Source organism: Corvus kubaryi, unplaced genomic scaffold (genome assembly GCF_017639235.1).
Source record: "Corvus kubaryi isolate FWS band 111438036 unplaced genomic scaffold, C.kubaryi_AGA036_p1.0 37300, whole genome shotgun sequence".
Taxonomy (NCBI): domain Eukaryota; kingdom Metazoa; phylum Chordata; class Aves; order Passeriformes; family Corvidae; genus Corvus; species Corvus kubaryi.
In genome coordinates, this window is record NW_024581093.1 from 6,261,309 (window position 1) to 6,277,704 (window position 16,396).

At 47.8% G+C, this 16,396-nt stretch overlaps 2 protein-coding genes and 1 non-coding gene across 13 annotated transcripts in view; 1 reads left to right on the forward strand and 2 right to left on the reverse strand.

Annotated features, from left to right (window-relative positions):
* Positions 1-270: 270 nt before the first annotated feature.
* TRNAK-UUU lies at positions 271-343 on the reverse strand. The gene has a single exon. It is a non-coding gene; the product is annotated as a tRNA-Lys (tRNA).
* Positions 344-1,676: 1,333 nt separating this feature from the next.
* SETD6 (SET domain containing 6, protein lysine methyltransferase) lies at positions 1,677-6,355 on the forward strand. Its single transcript, XM_042027329.1, has 9 exons — positions 1,677-1,785; positions 1,911-2,009; positions 2,095-2,239; positions 2,765-2,906; positions 3,216-3,410; positions 3,565-3,688; positions 3,934-4,114; positions 4,329-4,471; positions 4,966-6,355. Exons 1-9 carry the CDS (start codon positions 1,759-1,761, stop codon positions 5,275-5,277), a joined length of 1,368 nt encoding a protein of 455 aa, XP_041883263.1. The 5' UTR covers positions 1,677-1,758; the 3' UTR covers positions 5,278-6,355.
* Positions 6,356-10,220: 3,865 nt separating this feature from the next.
* Positions 10,221-16,396, reverse strand: part of CNOT1 (CCR4-NOT transcription complex subunit 1) — a 56,039-nt gene continuing 49,863 nt past the window's right edge. For all 11 annotated transcript variants that reach the window (XM_042027321.1, XM_042027319.1, XM_042027320.1 and 8 more), the window contains 9 exons: positions 15,671-15,834; positions 15,280-15,397; positions 14,702-14,803; positions 14,276-14,449; positions 13,572-13,721; positions 12,636-12,816; positions 11,676-11,808; positions 11,439-11,573; positions 10,221-11,307 (listed from right to left, as the gene is read on the reverse strand). In XM_042027321.1, the coding sequence (XP_041883255.1) occupies positions 11,229-11,307; positions 11,439-11,573; positions 11,676-11,808; positions 12,636-12,816; positions 13,572-13,721; positions 14,276-14,449; positions 14,702-14,803; positions 15,280-15,397; positions 15,671-15,834 (1,236 nt within the window). In that variant the 3' untranslated portion in view covers positions 10,221-11,228. The remainder of the gene's footprint in view (positions 11,308-11,438; positions 11,574-11,675; positions 11,809-12,635; positions 12,817-13,571; positions 13,722-14,275; positions 14,450-14,701; positions 14,804-15,279; positions 15,398-15,670; positions 15,835-16,396) is intronic.

Here is a 16,396-nt window from a genome sequence, read left to right on the forward strand (position 1 = left end):
CCCTCCTTTCAGATGTACCCCCAAATAATCTGTCCTCATCATCCAACATGAGATCTCTCTGAGTACTGGGTGGTTGGAAGAATGGAGCAGTGCTGTGTGGGTCTAAGATAGGATGGAGCCAGCTCTGGAGAGCTTGGGGAGTTGGTGGTGGGAAAAGAAGGAGGGGGTGCCCTGGGGTCCCTGCAGCCCCCCCCCAGGGCCCCAGTAGGAGGAGGAGATGCTGCTCCTGCCCACATGCTCCCCTTTCTCGATACTAAAGGATAAAGCCACCGCCTGAACAGGGGCTTGAACCCTGGACCCTCAGATTAAAAGTCTGATGCTCTCCCAACTGAGCTATCCAGGCTCACATTTGGCATGTGGGGGGCATGTCTGTGACAGCCGGGGGGACCCCACTTTGCTGCAGCACTGCAGGGACAACGTGGGGACCCATTTCGATGTTTTCCACTCCCACGCCACCCCAACGAGGCTGCCAGCGCAGGCCAGACTGAACACCCGGGTTCTGGGAATGTCCCCGGGCACTGATCAGGCACAGGGATGCGCCCTGGGAAGATGCCGGCGCCGCAGGGATGCGCAGGCAGGGAGGGGAGCAGGATGCTGCGGGAGCGGCTGTGAAACCTCCGCCGCGCCCAGAGGGAGCCCCCGGGTCCCGCCGGGGAACAGGAGCAGCAGCGGCGGCTGCGGCCCCGCCGGGTCCGTGCTCTGCGCTGCGGCTGCAGCAGCCTCGGCTCGAATCCGAGTGCCAGCGGCGCTTTTGCAGGAGCCGCGTTAAGGAGGGAGGGAGGGAGGCGGCTGCGGGGAGTTGGGTTGCATAGACCGAGCTTGGATGGACACCTGCAGGTGCCACCCCACATATTCTATTGCCCTTCCTCCCCATTCTGCAGGAAGGAACCCTTTTGCCCGGTAGGGAAGCGACCCTGCCAGTCCAGCCCGGCCCAGCTCCGAAGGGGCTGGAGAAGATTAAAGCCGACCGCAAGCGCAGACGGGCTGGGGGAGCCCTAGGGACAGCCCGCAGAGAGCCCTGTGGAGTCTCTTCAAGCACCTCGTGCACACTAATTGGCTTCATTAGAGCAGCCAGTGATGGCATCGGCCCCGCGTCTGCTGGGGCTGGGGACAGCACTAATGAGCCTGGGAACGGCGGCCTCGGGACGGCCCTGGAGGGGAGATCAGAGCCCGTACGTACGGTGGGAGGCGTGTATGGTGTCGACTGAACAAGAGCACAAGCTTAATTGCCCTGATTAATTAGATTAATTAATTTTAACCTATGTCTGGAGCTATGACCGCACCGATACGCGGCCACACGGCAGCCACGGAGGCACCGCAGCCCCCCGAGGTGCACTGGCCCTGAGGTGGGCACACGTGGGCACAGGGGGAAAGCCCCAGGGTGGGACGGAGGCAGCAGGGCACAGGGAGAGGCCTGATGAGCCCCCCAGAGAGCCCCTAAATCACTCCCAGACCCCTCAGAGAGACCCCCGTAGGTCCCCAGACCCAGCAGAAAGACACGTGGTGGTCCCTGGATCCCACAAAGAGGCACCGTAAGGAGCCCAGACGTTTCAGGGAGCTGCTCGGAGGCTGGACCCTACAAAGAGGTACTGTGAGGCCCCTCCACCCCACCCCCGAGCCCCGCAAGCAGGCGGATCCCGGGCGCGTTTCCGGCGCTGCTCCCCCCGGCCCTTTCTGTCCCTTTTTGGCCGCCGTTAGCCCGGCCCATGGGGGCGGAGCTCCCGCCTACCCGGAAGGGCCCCACGAGTCGGCGGCGTCATGGCGTCGGCCCCCAAGAGGTTCAAGGTACGGGGCTGGCCGGGGGCTCCCGGCGGGCTGGGGACACACCGGCCCTTGGGCTGGTGGGTGCTGAAGGGATCCGCGATCGGCCTCATGGCTCCTTGCCCTTCACACCATGTTTCCATCTACAGGCGGCGGTCGAGAGCGGCACCCAGAGGAAGCGTAGTGCCGATCCCCTCTCCGGGTTCCTGGCGTGGTGCGGGCGGGCCGGGGTGGAGCTGAACCCCAAGGTGAGGTACCGCGGGCCGGCTCATGCATCCCCCAGGTCCGCCCTGGTGTCTTCGCTCCGCCCCTCACCGCCCCCTCTGGCCCCAGGTCCGCCTGAGCAGGGAGGGCGCGGTGGCGGGGTACGGGATGTTGGCCGCCGAGGAGCTGGAAGCCGGAGAGGTGCTGTTCACCATCCCTCGCACGGCACTGCTGTCCCAGCACACCACATCCATCCACGCACTCTTGGAGGAAGGTGAGTGCAAGCTTCTTGTGTCACTCGAGTCTGCTTTGCCTTTTAAAGGAATAAATGAGTCTGTGGTAAAGCCTCGGGAACGTTTCTGATGTATGGAGGATGCTGTAGGGCTGTTAGATAGTAGGTAGGAAAGAGGAGGGCACCCCCTCGCTTCCCTAAGGGAGCCCAGAGCTGTGCAGAACAGGGAGAAAAGTCCATTAGCGCAACATCTCCAACTACTAAGTGACAGGCACCCGTGCTATGCTGCGTTCCTCGTGACACTGAGAAGAAAACAGTTCCTTGGTTCCTGAAGGCACGCAGAGCCTCAGGCTGAGGAGTGCAAGGCCGTGGGGCCTGGAGAGCTCATCCATAACTCCAGAGAAGCAGCTTCTGGTCCTGGTTCAGCTCAGGACAAACCCGAGACAAACGGGAATAAAAACTCAACCCCTGTCTGCAGGCTGGACAGGCACAGAGGCTTGTCAGATCAGGTTTTGGTTCTCAAACACAGAACAACTTAGGTTTTCTCCATCCTGTCTGGTTCTGTAGCTGAGGAGTCCCTGCAGAGCCAGTCTGGTTGGGTCCCTCTCCTGCTGGCCTTGCTACACGAGTACACAGCCAGCAACTCCCACTGGCAGCCGTATTTCTCCCTCTGGCAGGACTTCCGGAGCCTGGATCACCCAATGTTCTGGTAAGGTGAAAGCAAGGGCGGCTTGGGGAGGCTCAGTCTTACAGCTGAAGGCAGGCACAGGCCAGGGGCTGCTGAGTGGAATCCCGGGGAGGGATGTGGTCCTGCTGGGTGACCCCAACCCTCTGTTCTAGCCCTGTGCTAGCACTGGCAGGAGCCTGAGGGGCCGGCCCTCCTGGAGTTATGTTACAGGCAGAGCCAGAGAAAACATGGACCTAGAGAGCACAGGGAAGCTGAGATTTTTAAGGAGGAAGGAATTTATAGACTCTTGGCCCCAGCACAGAGAAGAACCTGCTGTTTTTCTTGCAACAGGCCTCCAGAAGAGCGTACAAGGCTCCTGCAGGGCACAGGCATCCCAGAAGCTGTGGACAAGGATCTAGCTAACATCGACCTGGAGTACAACTCCATCATCCTGCCTTTCATGGAGACCCACCCCAACATCTTTGACCCCAAACTGCACACTCTGGAGTTGTATAAGGAGCTGGTGGCATTTGTCATGGCTTACAGGTGAGAAGCGAGGGCTTTGCTCCAGCAAGGAGCCAGGACAGGAAGTAGGATTAGAGGCTATGTTAGAGGTTGGAGTTGCACAAGAAATGTAAGGTGAAGCTTGCCTTGTGCAGCCATGTGTACCACCAGCTTGTCTTCATCTCCCTTGTCTTAGCTTTCAGGAACCTTTAGAGGAAGAAGATGAAGATGAGAAGGGGCCCAATCCTCCCATGATGGTGCCTGTCGCAGATATTTTGAATCATGTGGCCAACCACAATGCCAACCTGGAATACTCTCCTGTGAGTACAAAGCTGCTGCGCCACAAATTGACACAGTCTGGTTCCCTTTTTGTAGATCTTTGGGAATGGGGGCACAGCAAGGTGGGGTCTCAGCCCAGGGCAGCGAGTCTGGCCTGGATCTCATTAATTCACAGCCCTGCTGCATGGTGTTCGTTGGGAGGAGCTCAGGGTCACCTGAGCTCTCTGAAACCCTGCTGAGCACTCAGATCGGCACAGCTCAGCTGCTCTCCTCTCCCTGCTGTCAGCAATGTTTGAGAATGGTTACAACGCAGCCCGTGGGGAAAGGACAGGAGATCTTCAACACGTATGGGCAGATGGCCAACTGGCAGCTGCTGCACATGTACGGCTTCGCAGAGCCCTACCCGGGCAACACCCACGACACGGCCGACATCCAGATGGTGACACTGCGCAGGGCAGCTCTGCAGCGTGAGTGGCACCCACAGCCCCTCTGGGAGAGGATGGGGCAGGGATCTCTGTTAACCTGGGATCAAGGATGACATGAAAAATAAGCCTGTTCCACAGCAATTCAGGTGGTGGGGCCATGCCTTGGTTTTCTGCCTCCCATTTCCCCTTCTCCATTCACCCTTCCCCCTCCACTGCCATCCCAGCTGTGTTCACAGCTCTGCTGTCTTCAAAACAGGTGCCAAAACTGAAGCACAGCAGCAGCTGGTCTCAGAGCAGTGGGACTTCTTGTGCCAGCTGGAGATGGTGGGGGAGGAAGGCGCCTTTGTGCTTGGCTGGGATGAAGTGCTGACAGAGGAAGAGCTGTCTGTGACCCTCAAGGTAAGAATGGCCACGTGGGGGAAGAGCTACACAAGGAGAGCACAGAGTGCTGCTGGGCAAACCAGCAGTGCAGAATGGCTCGGTGAAGGGGACAAGCACCTGAAGGCAGCTGGGCACTAACAGTCCTGTGTGAACAGTGGGAGGGGGTGTGGCTGCCCAGCTCCCACGTGCTGTTAAGTCATCTTCCTCTCCTGAAGTAGCCATCCATGTGTACCCACATACCTGTCTTGAATGGCTCCATGGCCATTGCTGTTCTAGAGAGCTGTCACGTTTTAGGTGAGATGCTTAACAAGACTTACAATACCCAGGTTTGCTGTTTTAACGTTTTCCTAACCCACAATTGCTTGCAATTAGCTATCTAAGCCAGTTTTAGTCTCTTAACCTTTAGTGCAGCCGAGGAGTAACTCACCTGCTCCACGTGGCTCTTCCACAGAGGAGAAAGCCTGATGTACTCACACTGCCAGTCACTTATCCCTGTGCCTGGGTCACTACAGGTGCTGTGCATGTCAGAAAAAGAATTCAAGGAGTACAAGGAGCAAGATGGCTGGGAAGACGACAGTGAGGAAGAAGAAAACTCCACCCTTTCAAATGAGGCTCTCTCCAGACTTAAAACTCCTTGCAAGAAGCTCCTTTATGACAGTGTGCTGCTGACCCTGGAGTCCTATGGGACAGACCTGAAAGCAGAGCAGGACTTGCTAAATAACAAGGAGGCTTATGAGAAACTGAGTCGAAGGGAGCAGCAAGCGCTGCACGTGCGCTATGGACAGAAAAGGATCTTGCATCAGCTGCTAGAGCTGGTACAATAAACCTCCGTGCCCCGGGACATGGCCTGGCTGGGGCTGACCCTGAGGGAAAGGTCAGCCTCTGGCCATCTCTTCTGTAGCACAGACGACAGATGGCAAGACTGACTATGGGTCCACTTGTCCCTCATACAGCACACAGACTTTTAGCTACCTCTACATAAAGAATTATCTTCACAGCACAGAGGTGGTTTTGAGTGGCCTTATTGTACCATGAGAGCTCTGGAGCACAAATATCACCTTTTTCCAGAGGCCTTAAGAAACCCCAGCCATCCTAATGGCTGTTTTAGGAAGGCAGACATACGCTGCCAGAACAGCAGAGGATTCCCTCATTCAGCATCAGAAATTGAAAGCAAGAGCTGCTCCTTGCCTAGATTAAGAGGTCAGAAATCCAGCTGGTAGCTCTTACCTTAGAGGGGTTCAGAGTAAATATCTGGCAGGTGGACCTGCTGACAACACTAAACTCTTCACCTGTACATATTTTATGTTGAACATTTTCAAGAGTACAAGCCCATCTAGCTGGCCTTCATGTAGGCTCAGTATAACAAATACTTCCTTTTACTTCTACAAAAGGTATTTCTGTGCGGGCTTGAGACTACTCTGGAGAAGCACTGTCACAGTTCCACAGCTGCTGCAGGCTGAGAGTTTGATACACACCCACTGCCTGATGCAGTTCTACCCTGAACTCACTTTGTTTTTGTATGACAAAACACTGAAGGTTTGCAGGCCAAGCTCTATTTAATAAAAATCACTTTTTTTACTCAGCCCATGCTCTCTATTTCAACAGGGTGCAAAGCCCCATCTAAGAGCAGGGGGATCATTGCTGCTGCTGCAGTTACAAGTACTGCAAACAAGCAAAACCCACACTGCACTCATGACAAAGCTCAGCTACAGCCCTGCCTGCAGTGCTTAGGGACAGGGTGGTTTAACAGTACTGAGGGGAGCTTCTTCTGGTGACCCAGATGGGACAATGGTGAATTTGGCCAGGATCTCACAAAGCTGCTGATATCCTTCACTGAGACATTGTTAAAACTGGTATTTTGGTATCCTGTGTCTCCCTGAATAAATCATACTGGAAAACATACATGTCAGAGGACTATTACATTTGGTATCTTGGTTAAAATTTGGGGGTTGGGTTAAAACTTGTGTTTTTTAGACATGCACAAACTTGGTGCTGACTAAAGCATACAAGAGGTTTGAACACTGTATAACAAGACTTTGTTATACCTACTGTTTGTAATTGTTGGCCTGCATGGGTGTTGGAAGTTCCACCTCACTGGAAGATGGCATTGTGAGAATTTCACTTTTAGGCTGTATTTTAAGACCATGGGGAAAGTTTGGAGGGGATTCCCTTACTAAGAAGTTGATTATGTGGTGGCTTTGTATCTATTAGAGGACTGGGGAAAATGGCCTCAGAATGGCTCCTGCAATTAATGGTATTTTGTTGCCAGGAAGGAAAATGGGGTGAAGTACCAGATGTTGATCTGTTCTTTGCATTGCAGAATGATGGTAAGGCTTGGAAGGAGTGCAGATTGATGACAGCAGACACTCATGTTTTAGCAACAGAGAAAGAAAAAGGAAGCGTAATGAAGAGAATGAGGTGGAGAAGAGAAAGGAAAGAAAAGAGGGGAAGAGAGATCAGAAAAGGGATGACAAATTTGGTTGATGGCTGTGATAGTGGGAAGGGCAGGAGGTACTGTAAGGGAATCAGATTTCAACTGGTAAATTCCCATCTAGTAGGAAAAATTCAATGTACTTACTGAAAGCAGAAAGGGCACTTGAAACAAATGCCCACAGAACCCAGGTAATCCTCAAAGACTGGAGGCTCCACAAGTAGGAAGACTGCTTACACTCAGTTGGGATTTCAACTGACAGGCAGCTTAGAGCTCCAAAGAATCCCCACTAGAACTCCTGGTCACAGTAAATTTGGGCAATGAAAAGGTAGAATTTCTAATAGAGGAGCAACTTAGATGTAAAGGAGTCTTCATGAGTAAACAAAGCACATCTATAGCTGGAGCCATAGGGAAAAAGAAAGAAGGCTATTCTTCCAGCCACTCAAATTCAGAATTGAAAGAGTTTTATAAAATTTCTATACATACCCAAATGCCCAATGCCATTATCAGGAAGAGAATTAAGTAAATTAAATGCAAAAATAACCTTTGAAAAAGGACAGATCCAAGTACATACACCAGAAGAAAAAGCCCTGGGGACTCAAGTGTTTATGTTACAGGATCAAAAAGACCCAGAGGAAGAGAGAGATACCTGAAGAGATACCCGAAAAAAGGGAAAATGGGGTGACTCCTCTCGTGTAGGTGACTGGCACTCCTGCCTTCCACAAGAAGCAAAACTGGTAACGATCTAATGAAAACCAGGCACCAGACCAGTAAGATGAAAACAATACCCTGTTAAATTGGAACCTAGAAAAGGACTAGTGCCAAACATTGAAAGATTTATTAGCTTTGGGTTGCTTCAGGAATGCCTGTCAGTTTAATACCCCAATTCTACCAGTTAAGAAACCACACTCAGACGAGTATCAGCTAGTCTAAGATGTAAGAGCCATAAATCAAATAGTACAACATGTGCATCAACAACATAAAAAGACACTGATCAATGGTTTAGGGCATTAAGACTTGAAAGATATTCCCTTGAAAGATACCCTTTTGTATGCCACTGGATGCCAGAATTCAGGAGCTGTTTGCATTTGAATGGGAGAATCCTCAAACAGGGCTGTCAATTATGCTGGACTTTTACCACTGGGATCTAGAACAGCCATACAATTTCTGGAAAACAATGTAAAACTGTGTGTCCTTGGGAATGGAATGGGAGGCACCATAAAAAGTGTAATGAAGAAGAAATGAGAACTCTGTCCACAGATCCTGCCTCAGCCTTCCCCAGGACAAACAAAAAAAGGAACACACCAGGAAATTACTGGCAAATAGATTTCTCTGAATGACTACAGCAAAGTGGGAATCAATACTCACTGGTACCAGCAGATACATTTTTTGGGGGACCTGATGCTTTTCTCTGTCAAACCAAGCAGGCTGAACAGGTAGGCAAGGTACTACTGAAAGAGATCATTCCTAGATACAGGATACCTGTGTCATCAAAGTGGCCTGGGATGTTGCCACCAGCACTACTGAGGGTCGGAGTAACACCTGGATCCAAGGATAAGCTCAGTCCTTTTGAAATTTATACAGGAGACTTTACCAGGTAGTCTCTTACAAACCCCAGTCTGTAATCTTGGGCCAAGAGTACTTGTGTAATTATGTTATCTCTCTACGGAAAGCTTTGTCCTCTATCAGCAGGTACTTTCAATGCAGATATCCCATTGGATTAGGCCTTCCCGTCTGTGACATCCAGAGAGAGACTGGGTCTGTCTAAGGTTGAAGAATGGTAAGCCACTAAAGGAATGCTGGAAAGGACTGTACCAGGTTCTTCTCCAAACATACACAGCTACAAAACTCCAAGGAGCCACAGAGCCACCATTCACAACTGAAGAACACTACAGAACTAGATGAAGTGAGAAGCTACCCCTCCCTCTGGACCTTAGGGACTAAAAAATAAAAAAGTAACTTCATGATCTGTACATGGGAAGAAAGCCTGTCTTAAACAGAACTTGACTGCCCTCAAGGGAGAGGAGCAGTTCTAATTGCAGTAATTATTTTACACCATCACAACTGCACAGGCCAGGAGTGCAGAGACAGTGCCAGATGTCAAATTTAGTATAATTTTACATTGCTTAAGCCCATTACTGTGACATGATTACCTGAATTGCCTTAGTCTTTCTGAATATAAAATGTTTGTAAAATGTGGCAGCAAAGGGAGGATATGAAATGCAGGGGCCTCCATCCTACCAGCCCAACTTACGTTACTGGGATCTTGGCTGACTGAGTCCTGCCCACCTTCCAAGCCTCTCTACAGAAGCTCTAAAAACCTGAAGGGAACCAGCCAAGCACAGCAGCATTAGTACAGAACCAGAAACTCTTTTGAGCCATCAGGACAAGGCAGTAAGCTCTGCACATGGTTTGCTAGAGTTAAATGGAAGAAAAAAAAATCCTATGGCATCTGGACTAGATAAAGAAAAACTGGTTAATTCTCTGTATCCTAACCCAGTAGGAGGAGGAAGGAGTAAGCTGGAGTGGCAACAGCAGAACCAAAAAATTCCAACTTCAAAAGGCTCAGTTTCAGCACAGCTGCTGACCTGGCAAAGGAATGCCATGGAATTGCAGGATCTAGCCACAGTCTTTACTCCTTGACAAAGAGGAAACCAATGCCTAGAACAGAAAGAGGGACAATTACCTCTGAGCTGCCACCCACTGGCACAGGTGGCTCAGTGGTCCCTCAGAGCTGTTTTTCCTCCACACAGCAAATGCAAAGCCAAGTTTACAGAACCCCTTAAACCCAAACAGGAAATCCTGACCTCTCTGCCCACACCACAGCAGTCAATGAGCTTTAACAAACTAGTGATGTTATGTAAAAAGAAAGCAGTGAAGCTCTGTTTCCTAGCCTCTGCTAGGTTAAAGGACCTTGCAGTATTAATAACACTGAAGCTGCCAACCCTTGCAACAGCTAACCACAGCCTGGGGCAGATTCTGGCTGCAGTGAGATCACAGCAGGGTGGAAGGCACTAGAAATGAAACTGATGGGCTACCTATACTCTCTATACCTCCACTGCAGTCTCCTGTCTGAGACAAACTCTGCTCATGAACTTGCAACTAAACCATTTCTATTTCCACACAACTGTCCTTTCTGTTGCACTTCAAAGCAAGACCCTGTATAGTCATTGCACCTGCCCGCTGAGCTCATGCTAGAGAACAAACCCAGTTGCTTTCAACAGGCAGAGCCCAAAACACACTGAAAAACTGCATGTTTTGGATGGGTGGAACAGGCTTTGAAAGACACCAACTGGCCAGGATAGAACTGGAGAGAATAAGCACAGTGGCACGTGCTGCATGTCATGACTTTAATGTGTAACTACAGTATGCATACATACAAGAGTGGGAGAACTAAAGCCCAAGAACTAGAAAGGCTACAAAATACAACACGTGGACCAATACTTTACAAAACATTGAAAATCCTTACAAAATGGGCTGTATTGGTCCTTTGGGGTTTTTGTTTTAATTTTTTCTTTTTTTTCCCCTTTTTTTAGTTTTTTTTACAAACTTATACTGTGGTCACAGGGGAGGGTGGGAAAAGGTCTAGATTTAACCCCTCATCTTCCAAAATTTACAACTGTCCCAAAAAAAAAAAAAAAAAAAAAAAAAAAAGAAGCTATAGGCCTGGTCTCTGGTTTATTTACTGAAAACAGCTGACCCTCACCCAAAGGGCCTGTTTCTTCTCCAAGAAAAAGGAGGCATTCTCTGACTGCCACTCCACTTGCTGTCTATCAGCATTTGATGAGGGTGAGGGGAAAGCAACAGTGAACCTTAACCCCTCCCTCACCCCTCCTGTACTCCATAGAATTCCCATATTCCAAACACATCTGCTTTTTTTTTTAAACAACTTAGTGATTTAAAGGTCCCCCATCCACATAAAGAAAAATAAGTTACTGGCTTTTCAATATTCTTTGGGAGTCTGGGAATGTCAGGACAAGGAGGTCTGCCCCAGACAAGTGCTTGGCATCAGCAGCTGCCCCTTTATTACAAGACGGACAGGCACCAGTTACCCACCTGCCTTTTACACAATTTGCACAAACCCAAAAGTCCAGACAAATGTTTCTGTTCCTTGTATTTACACTAGTTCAAATGATATTCACAGCATCTTCTGAAGTTTGGCCAAAAGTCAAAAAATTTGTTTCAAACTTTGGAACATGCCCACGTAAGACTTTCACCCAGGGTCTGTTGTGTCTACCCAATCAAGGGGGCTGGGAAGGTCAGGAGGAGCCTTACAGAGTCTTCAGTCAGTCGATGGGACAGGATCTCCAGGCTGGCACTCTTGCAACGCAGGATGCAGCTCATCTAACTGGCACCAGTCCCTTCCATGACTTGCTGGGCCTGCTTCTGCCCCATGCAGCACTGTGCAACCGACTGGAACAACCTGCACATGGAAGCAAAGCAGTGGTAGGTACATTTATGGCAGGAAATGGATGCTGTGACAGCACCAAAAACTCAAGGTGCAACTGCTTCAGAGGTATCACTTTAACGACTCTGTGGTTAAGTTATACTCACTTCTCAATTTCTGGAGCGCAGTGAACAAACTCATGGTTCCAGAACTTGAACGCTGGATTTTTTATCAGCTCAATGAAAGTAATAAGGAGACCCCAGGGATGAGGCCTATTTACAATCAGTCGTTCCAAGAGAACCCTGAATCCAAAAGTAAGAACAGTTAGAGCTCAAAGATTCAAAATACAGAAGGAGGGAAAGCAAAAAGCTGAATGTTGGCAAGTTAAATGCCATCCCTCCGACCTGGTGATCTGCTCCTGGATAGCTTCTGTGTTGGCCTCTGCAAACAGGTAGAGCATGGTGCAGCTGAAGTAGTGGGTGTGACTGTTGGGGTACCGCAGCTGGTTGGCGATGGCATTCAGGAAGAGGTACCGGCCTGCAGAAGAGAACACTGAGTACACACGGCCTCCCTTGCACACAAAGAAGCAACCAGCAGTGCTTGAGATTAATGCTTGGGAGCCTCATGGAGATACAGGAAACAAAACCAACTGATGATAGGTAAAAGCTGTATCAACTCAGGCTGATGGAGAAGTAAGAATTCAATTCTTCTTTACTGAAGGCCTTTCTAATTCCCTTGAATACTTTAAACTTTTGGTTCTAACACTGCTCCTATATTCAGAGTTTAACATTCTAATGTAGCATTCCTTTTAGTGAATTCACTATCAGCTACATGAAATCACAGAATCATCAAGGTTGGAAGAGACCTTTAAGACCATCAAGTCCAACCATCAACCCAGTACTACCCCTGTAACCCCATAACCACTAAATCACATCACCCAGCACCAGATCCAGGTGCCTCTTAAAACACCTCCAGGGATGGTGATTCCACCATCTCCCTGGGCAGTCTATTCCAGTATCAGACCACTCTAATAGTGAAAAAATATTTTTCTAGTATCTAATCTGAATCCTCCCTGTAACAGCTTAAGGCCATTTCCTCTTGTCCTCTCACTCCAGGCATGGTAGAAGAGACCCCCACTTCACTAGAACAACCCTTCAGAGCTCAGGTCCCCCTGAGCCTCCTGTTCTCAAGACTAAACAAACCCAGATCCCTCAGCCATTCCTCACAAGACATGTTTTCTAGACCTTTCACAAGCCTTGTTGCCCTTCACTGGACACACTCCAGCACCTCAGTGTCCTTTTTAAAGTGAGGACCCACTTGCTGTAAATGTGACATCACATGAACTATCGGTGTTTCCAGCTCACCTTCAGTATCCAGGTCTACTGCCAGATTCTGGAAGATGTCCATGTGAGCTGAGTGGGTAATGGTGCTCATAGAGGGTGTGCTGCCTTTGTTGTGAATGTGTGCAATAGCTTGAGTACCTACATAGAGCACCAGTGCATTAATGAGCTGGATGTTGTAGCGGTTGCCAGGTTCATTCGATACCTAATAGCAAAGATATGAAAAGCATTAACAGTCGATATTCCTTCAGTACTCAAAGCTACAACATGTACAATAGCATCCAAGTATCTTATTGATTATCCAGAAGACAACATGCTGGGATATCCACAAATTCAATTTGGCATTTAGCCTTTTTTAATACAGTATATATTAGAAAGCATATATTTTAATGCATGTATACATGTTTTTGTTTTTTTTGCAAAAACATCAGCAAAGTGTTGACACAACAGATTCGGTTTTACTCTCCACCTAAAGGAAAACATCAGGTAAGGCAATGTGAGTTCACCAGCAGTGCCAGAGGCTGGCTGAAACAGCCCCCTCGTGTGAATGTTTCTAAGCAATGTCTCTGAGGAAGTCCAACTTGAGAGCTCAAGTTGGCAAGCCAAGCCAGGAAATGTCTGAAATGAAGTTTTAGCCACAATTCTGAACTGGGCTTTAGCTAATTTGACCTTTTTTACCCTTAAAGCATTAGCATGAGGATCCACATATTTCTATAACAAGAATCTATTTGGAATCAAAATTTATTCAGATTCTAAAATGCTTCAACACATCCTACCAGGGAGTGGCAGAAGACTTATTCAGAGTGTGCATTTTCACAGGCGTTTCTACTGCCTGGAACACGTTGGCCAACACACCAACAAAACTGCTGCAAGAAAGGACGGTGGCTGGACAAGTGAGATCATTTGTGCCACATTGTTTAAATTGAGCACCCACAGAAACCTCAAAACCCTCAAACTTACTTGTAGGTTGCTACGCAAGTCAGACAAAAAGGTGACTGGAGAACGGGTTTTGAGATAGGAATCCAAGTCTTTCTTGAACTGAGGTGGCATCACACCAGTGAAATTTGTGAGTATTCGTGGAGCAATATTAATCTCACTTAACATGTCCACCTGTTGACAGAAAACCATGACAGTCAACTAAACCATCAGCAATGGAACAAATTGGAAAAGCAGATCTGTAAGCAATATTACATCAACTACTGCTGTTGATCACTTTTCCTTCCATCAATGAAATGGCAACACTTGATTTTTCCAGATTTCAGAATAAACTTGATCTCTAGCATGCTAACTTATTACATGATGTCTTAAAAGAATTGAGAGGATAAAAAAATTCAGGGGTGAAGGCCGTAGGGAAATTCAGTCACTGCATTTGCGGTCTCCTTATGAACACTCCAGACAGTCTGGTAGTTTCAAAAGGTACAAACATCCACACAAGTCAAGAGCAGCCTTCTTCAGTGGCAATGAGCATTGCAGCTTCGCTCCCATTACCCTGCACAGCTCAGGCAGGACAGTGCTTTAGCAGCGTGAGAAAGTTTCCTTCCAATCATTCCAGGATTAGTTGCCTAGCAGATACTTGAAGATTTAATTAGATAATATTAACCTGGATAGAGAGTATTTTGAGCATTAAAACTTCCTATTACCTAACTCCTTTAAGTAAGTTCTACCTTTAGGTTGGGGGTGAAAGGGTCTGGAAGCCTCATGTTCCGTGGGAAGGCACTCAGGATCAGATTCCTTAGCTGAATACAGTTAGGTGGGATCACATCACAGAACCCATAGTGGTAGTCACAAAGAAATTCTGGGAAATCATGCAACAAGACCAGCAACACACGCAGAGTGCCCTGTGAAATAAAATATTAAATATAAGAGGTGTGTAACTGTTGAAACTGTCCAATGAGAGCCATCATTCTATGTCATGTGGCTAACATTACCAGAAGGAAACTAATCTGGGAGGGCAGCCTGCTTCCCCCACAATTTACATTCAACTTAAAGATATAAGTTAGAAGACAACAGGTAATTCTATTTTGCTGCCAGAATACCTCTTCTTTCAGATAACTCTGATTGGAGGCATCTATTAGTTGACATTTTTTTACCTTGTAAAGAATTTGCATAGGTTTGGTGAGTTCCACATTTCTAAGGAAAGGAGCCAAGTACTTGAATAGATCGATCAGTAACTGGGCATACATAGGCCAACCCTGTCAAGAAAAGAACAGCAGGTGGAAAACATGCAATAAAGACCAGTTACCTTAATTTCAAAACTATAATTAGATTAATCTTTATATAAATCTGGATGGAAGAGCTAGCAGCTGCCAGCTCTAGCACTGAGTGCAGCACAGATCATTTCAAAACCTTCAGATGCACATCATTGTGCCATAGGTGTTTCCAGAACCCTCAACATGCCATACTGAGCTGACAATATGTAGCCCAGAAGGAAGGCTTCAGCTCTTCTAGACATTGATAAAGTCATGTTTATTAAATTCAATTCACCCTGTGTTCCATAGTTATTGACACACAGACTCTCCTCCATGCAGTTAGGTTGCTGTGAATATGGAAGACAACAAAAACAGAACAGCCATGCTACTAGTGCACCTCAAGAGATGTGAAACAGCACCACACCAGATAAACATCTGGGCGAGCTTTTTAATTCAGAAAAGATAAACTGCAGCCACACCTTCTGCTGTGGTGTATGTGCCAGCATTCTTGCAATAAATATCCGATGGGAGATCAGTTCCAGCCAGGCATAAACAAAACCTGGAGCTTTTGTAGGCCTCAGGATGTGAAATGTGTTACTGAAAGAAAAGTTAGAGCAGGTTAGAAGTGCACAGCAATAAGATTGCTTTTCATAACATTGAGGGAAAAACACAGCCCTAAAAGCAAAGGCATTTGAGCACCTTGGGTTTTACCAGTCATCTTCCCTAAAACAAGCAAGTGGTCAGTCCCAGTAGAACCAGTTACTCCAAAGGTGATTAAGCCACCACAAAGAACAGTCAGATAGCCTTTAAGTGAAAATCCTTGATCCTACCAAGAAAGGATGAGCACTGTGGCCAATCCCAAATACATACCAGAAAGCTGTGAGTGTCTGGAAGTTGATGGTCTCCAGCACGTGCTCAGGAGCATTTAATTCCAACAGCAACATGATGAAAATGCGATGGTAAGGAAGTTGCTGAAACTCACTCTGCCGAACATCATGGTCTTGCAGAAGAACTCCCACCACAATACCAAGAACCTAAAGAGATTAAGACACGTGAAGACAGCAAGAATTACTTTCCAAGTCAGACTACAGATAATACTTTAACCATCAGTAAAAAGAAAAAAAGCAGTAGATTCTAACAAGAACGAAAAGTCCTAAGTTACTGGAAATAAATGAATATTACAATTTGTTTTAGCAATTCCCAACCACTGTTCTTTGCTCTCCCTGTCCCTTGGACCACAGTCACAATGACTGAGAGGGCAGTGTCAGAAGGTCTTAACTACCTCAGACCATCCAGCCATAAACCAAGTAGTGTAAGAGCAAAGGCAAGACCCTCACAGCATAAAGGTAAACACTAAGGAATCAACAACCTTAAAACAACAGCTGCTGACATTTTCATTTCAAGGCACAAAGATGAGTTTCAGATTGGTTTGAGATGAAATCTTTGTGAACAAGAAAACCACTTGGCATCTTGGTGGTTCACTCAAAAGTTTATCAGTGACCAAGCCATCTAAGTTCTCATCATACACTTCATCAGCAGCCTACATTAAGGTCTACACCTCAGGTTTATCAGCAAAGGTACAGCTGACAACACACT

What these genes read in the sequence shown, in the direction of transcription:
- SETD6 (XM_042027329.1), top strand. Translation starts at nt 1,759, where the DNA reads ATGGCGTCGGCCCCCAAGAGGTTCAAG. An exon ending in CCACGCACTCTTGGAGGAAG is followed by an intron (nt 2,240 to 2,764) that starts GTGAGTGCAAGC and finishes CTGGTTCTGTAG; the next exon opens with CTGAGGAGTCCCTGCAGAGC. An exon ending in GCGCAGGGCAGCTCTGCAGC is followed by an intron (nt 4,115 to 4,328) that starts GTGAGTGGCACC and finishes TCTTCAAAACAG; the next exon opens with GTGCCAAAACTGAAGCACAG.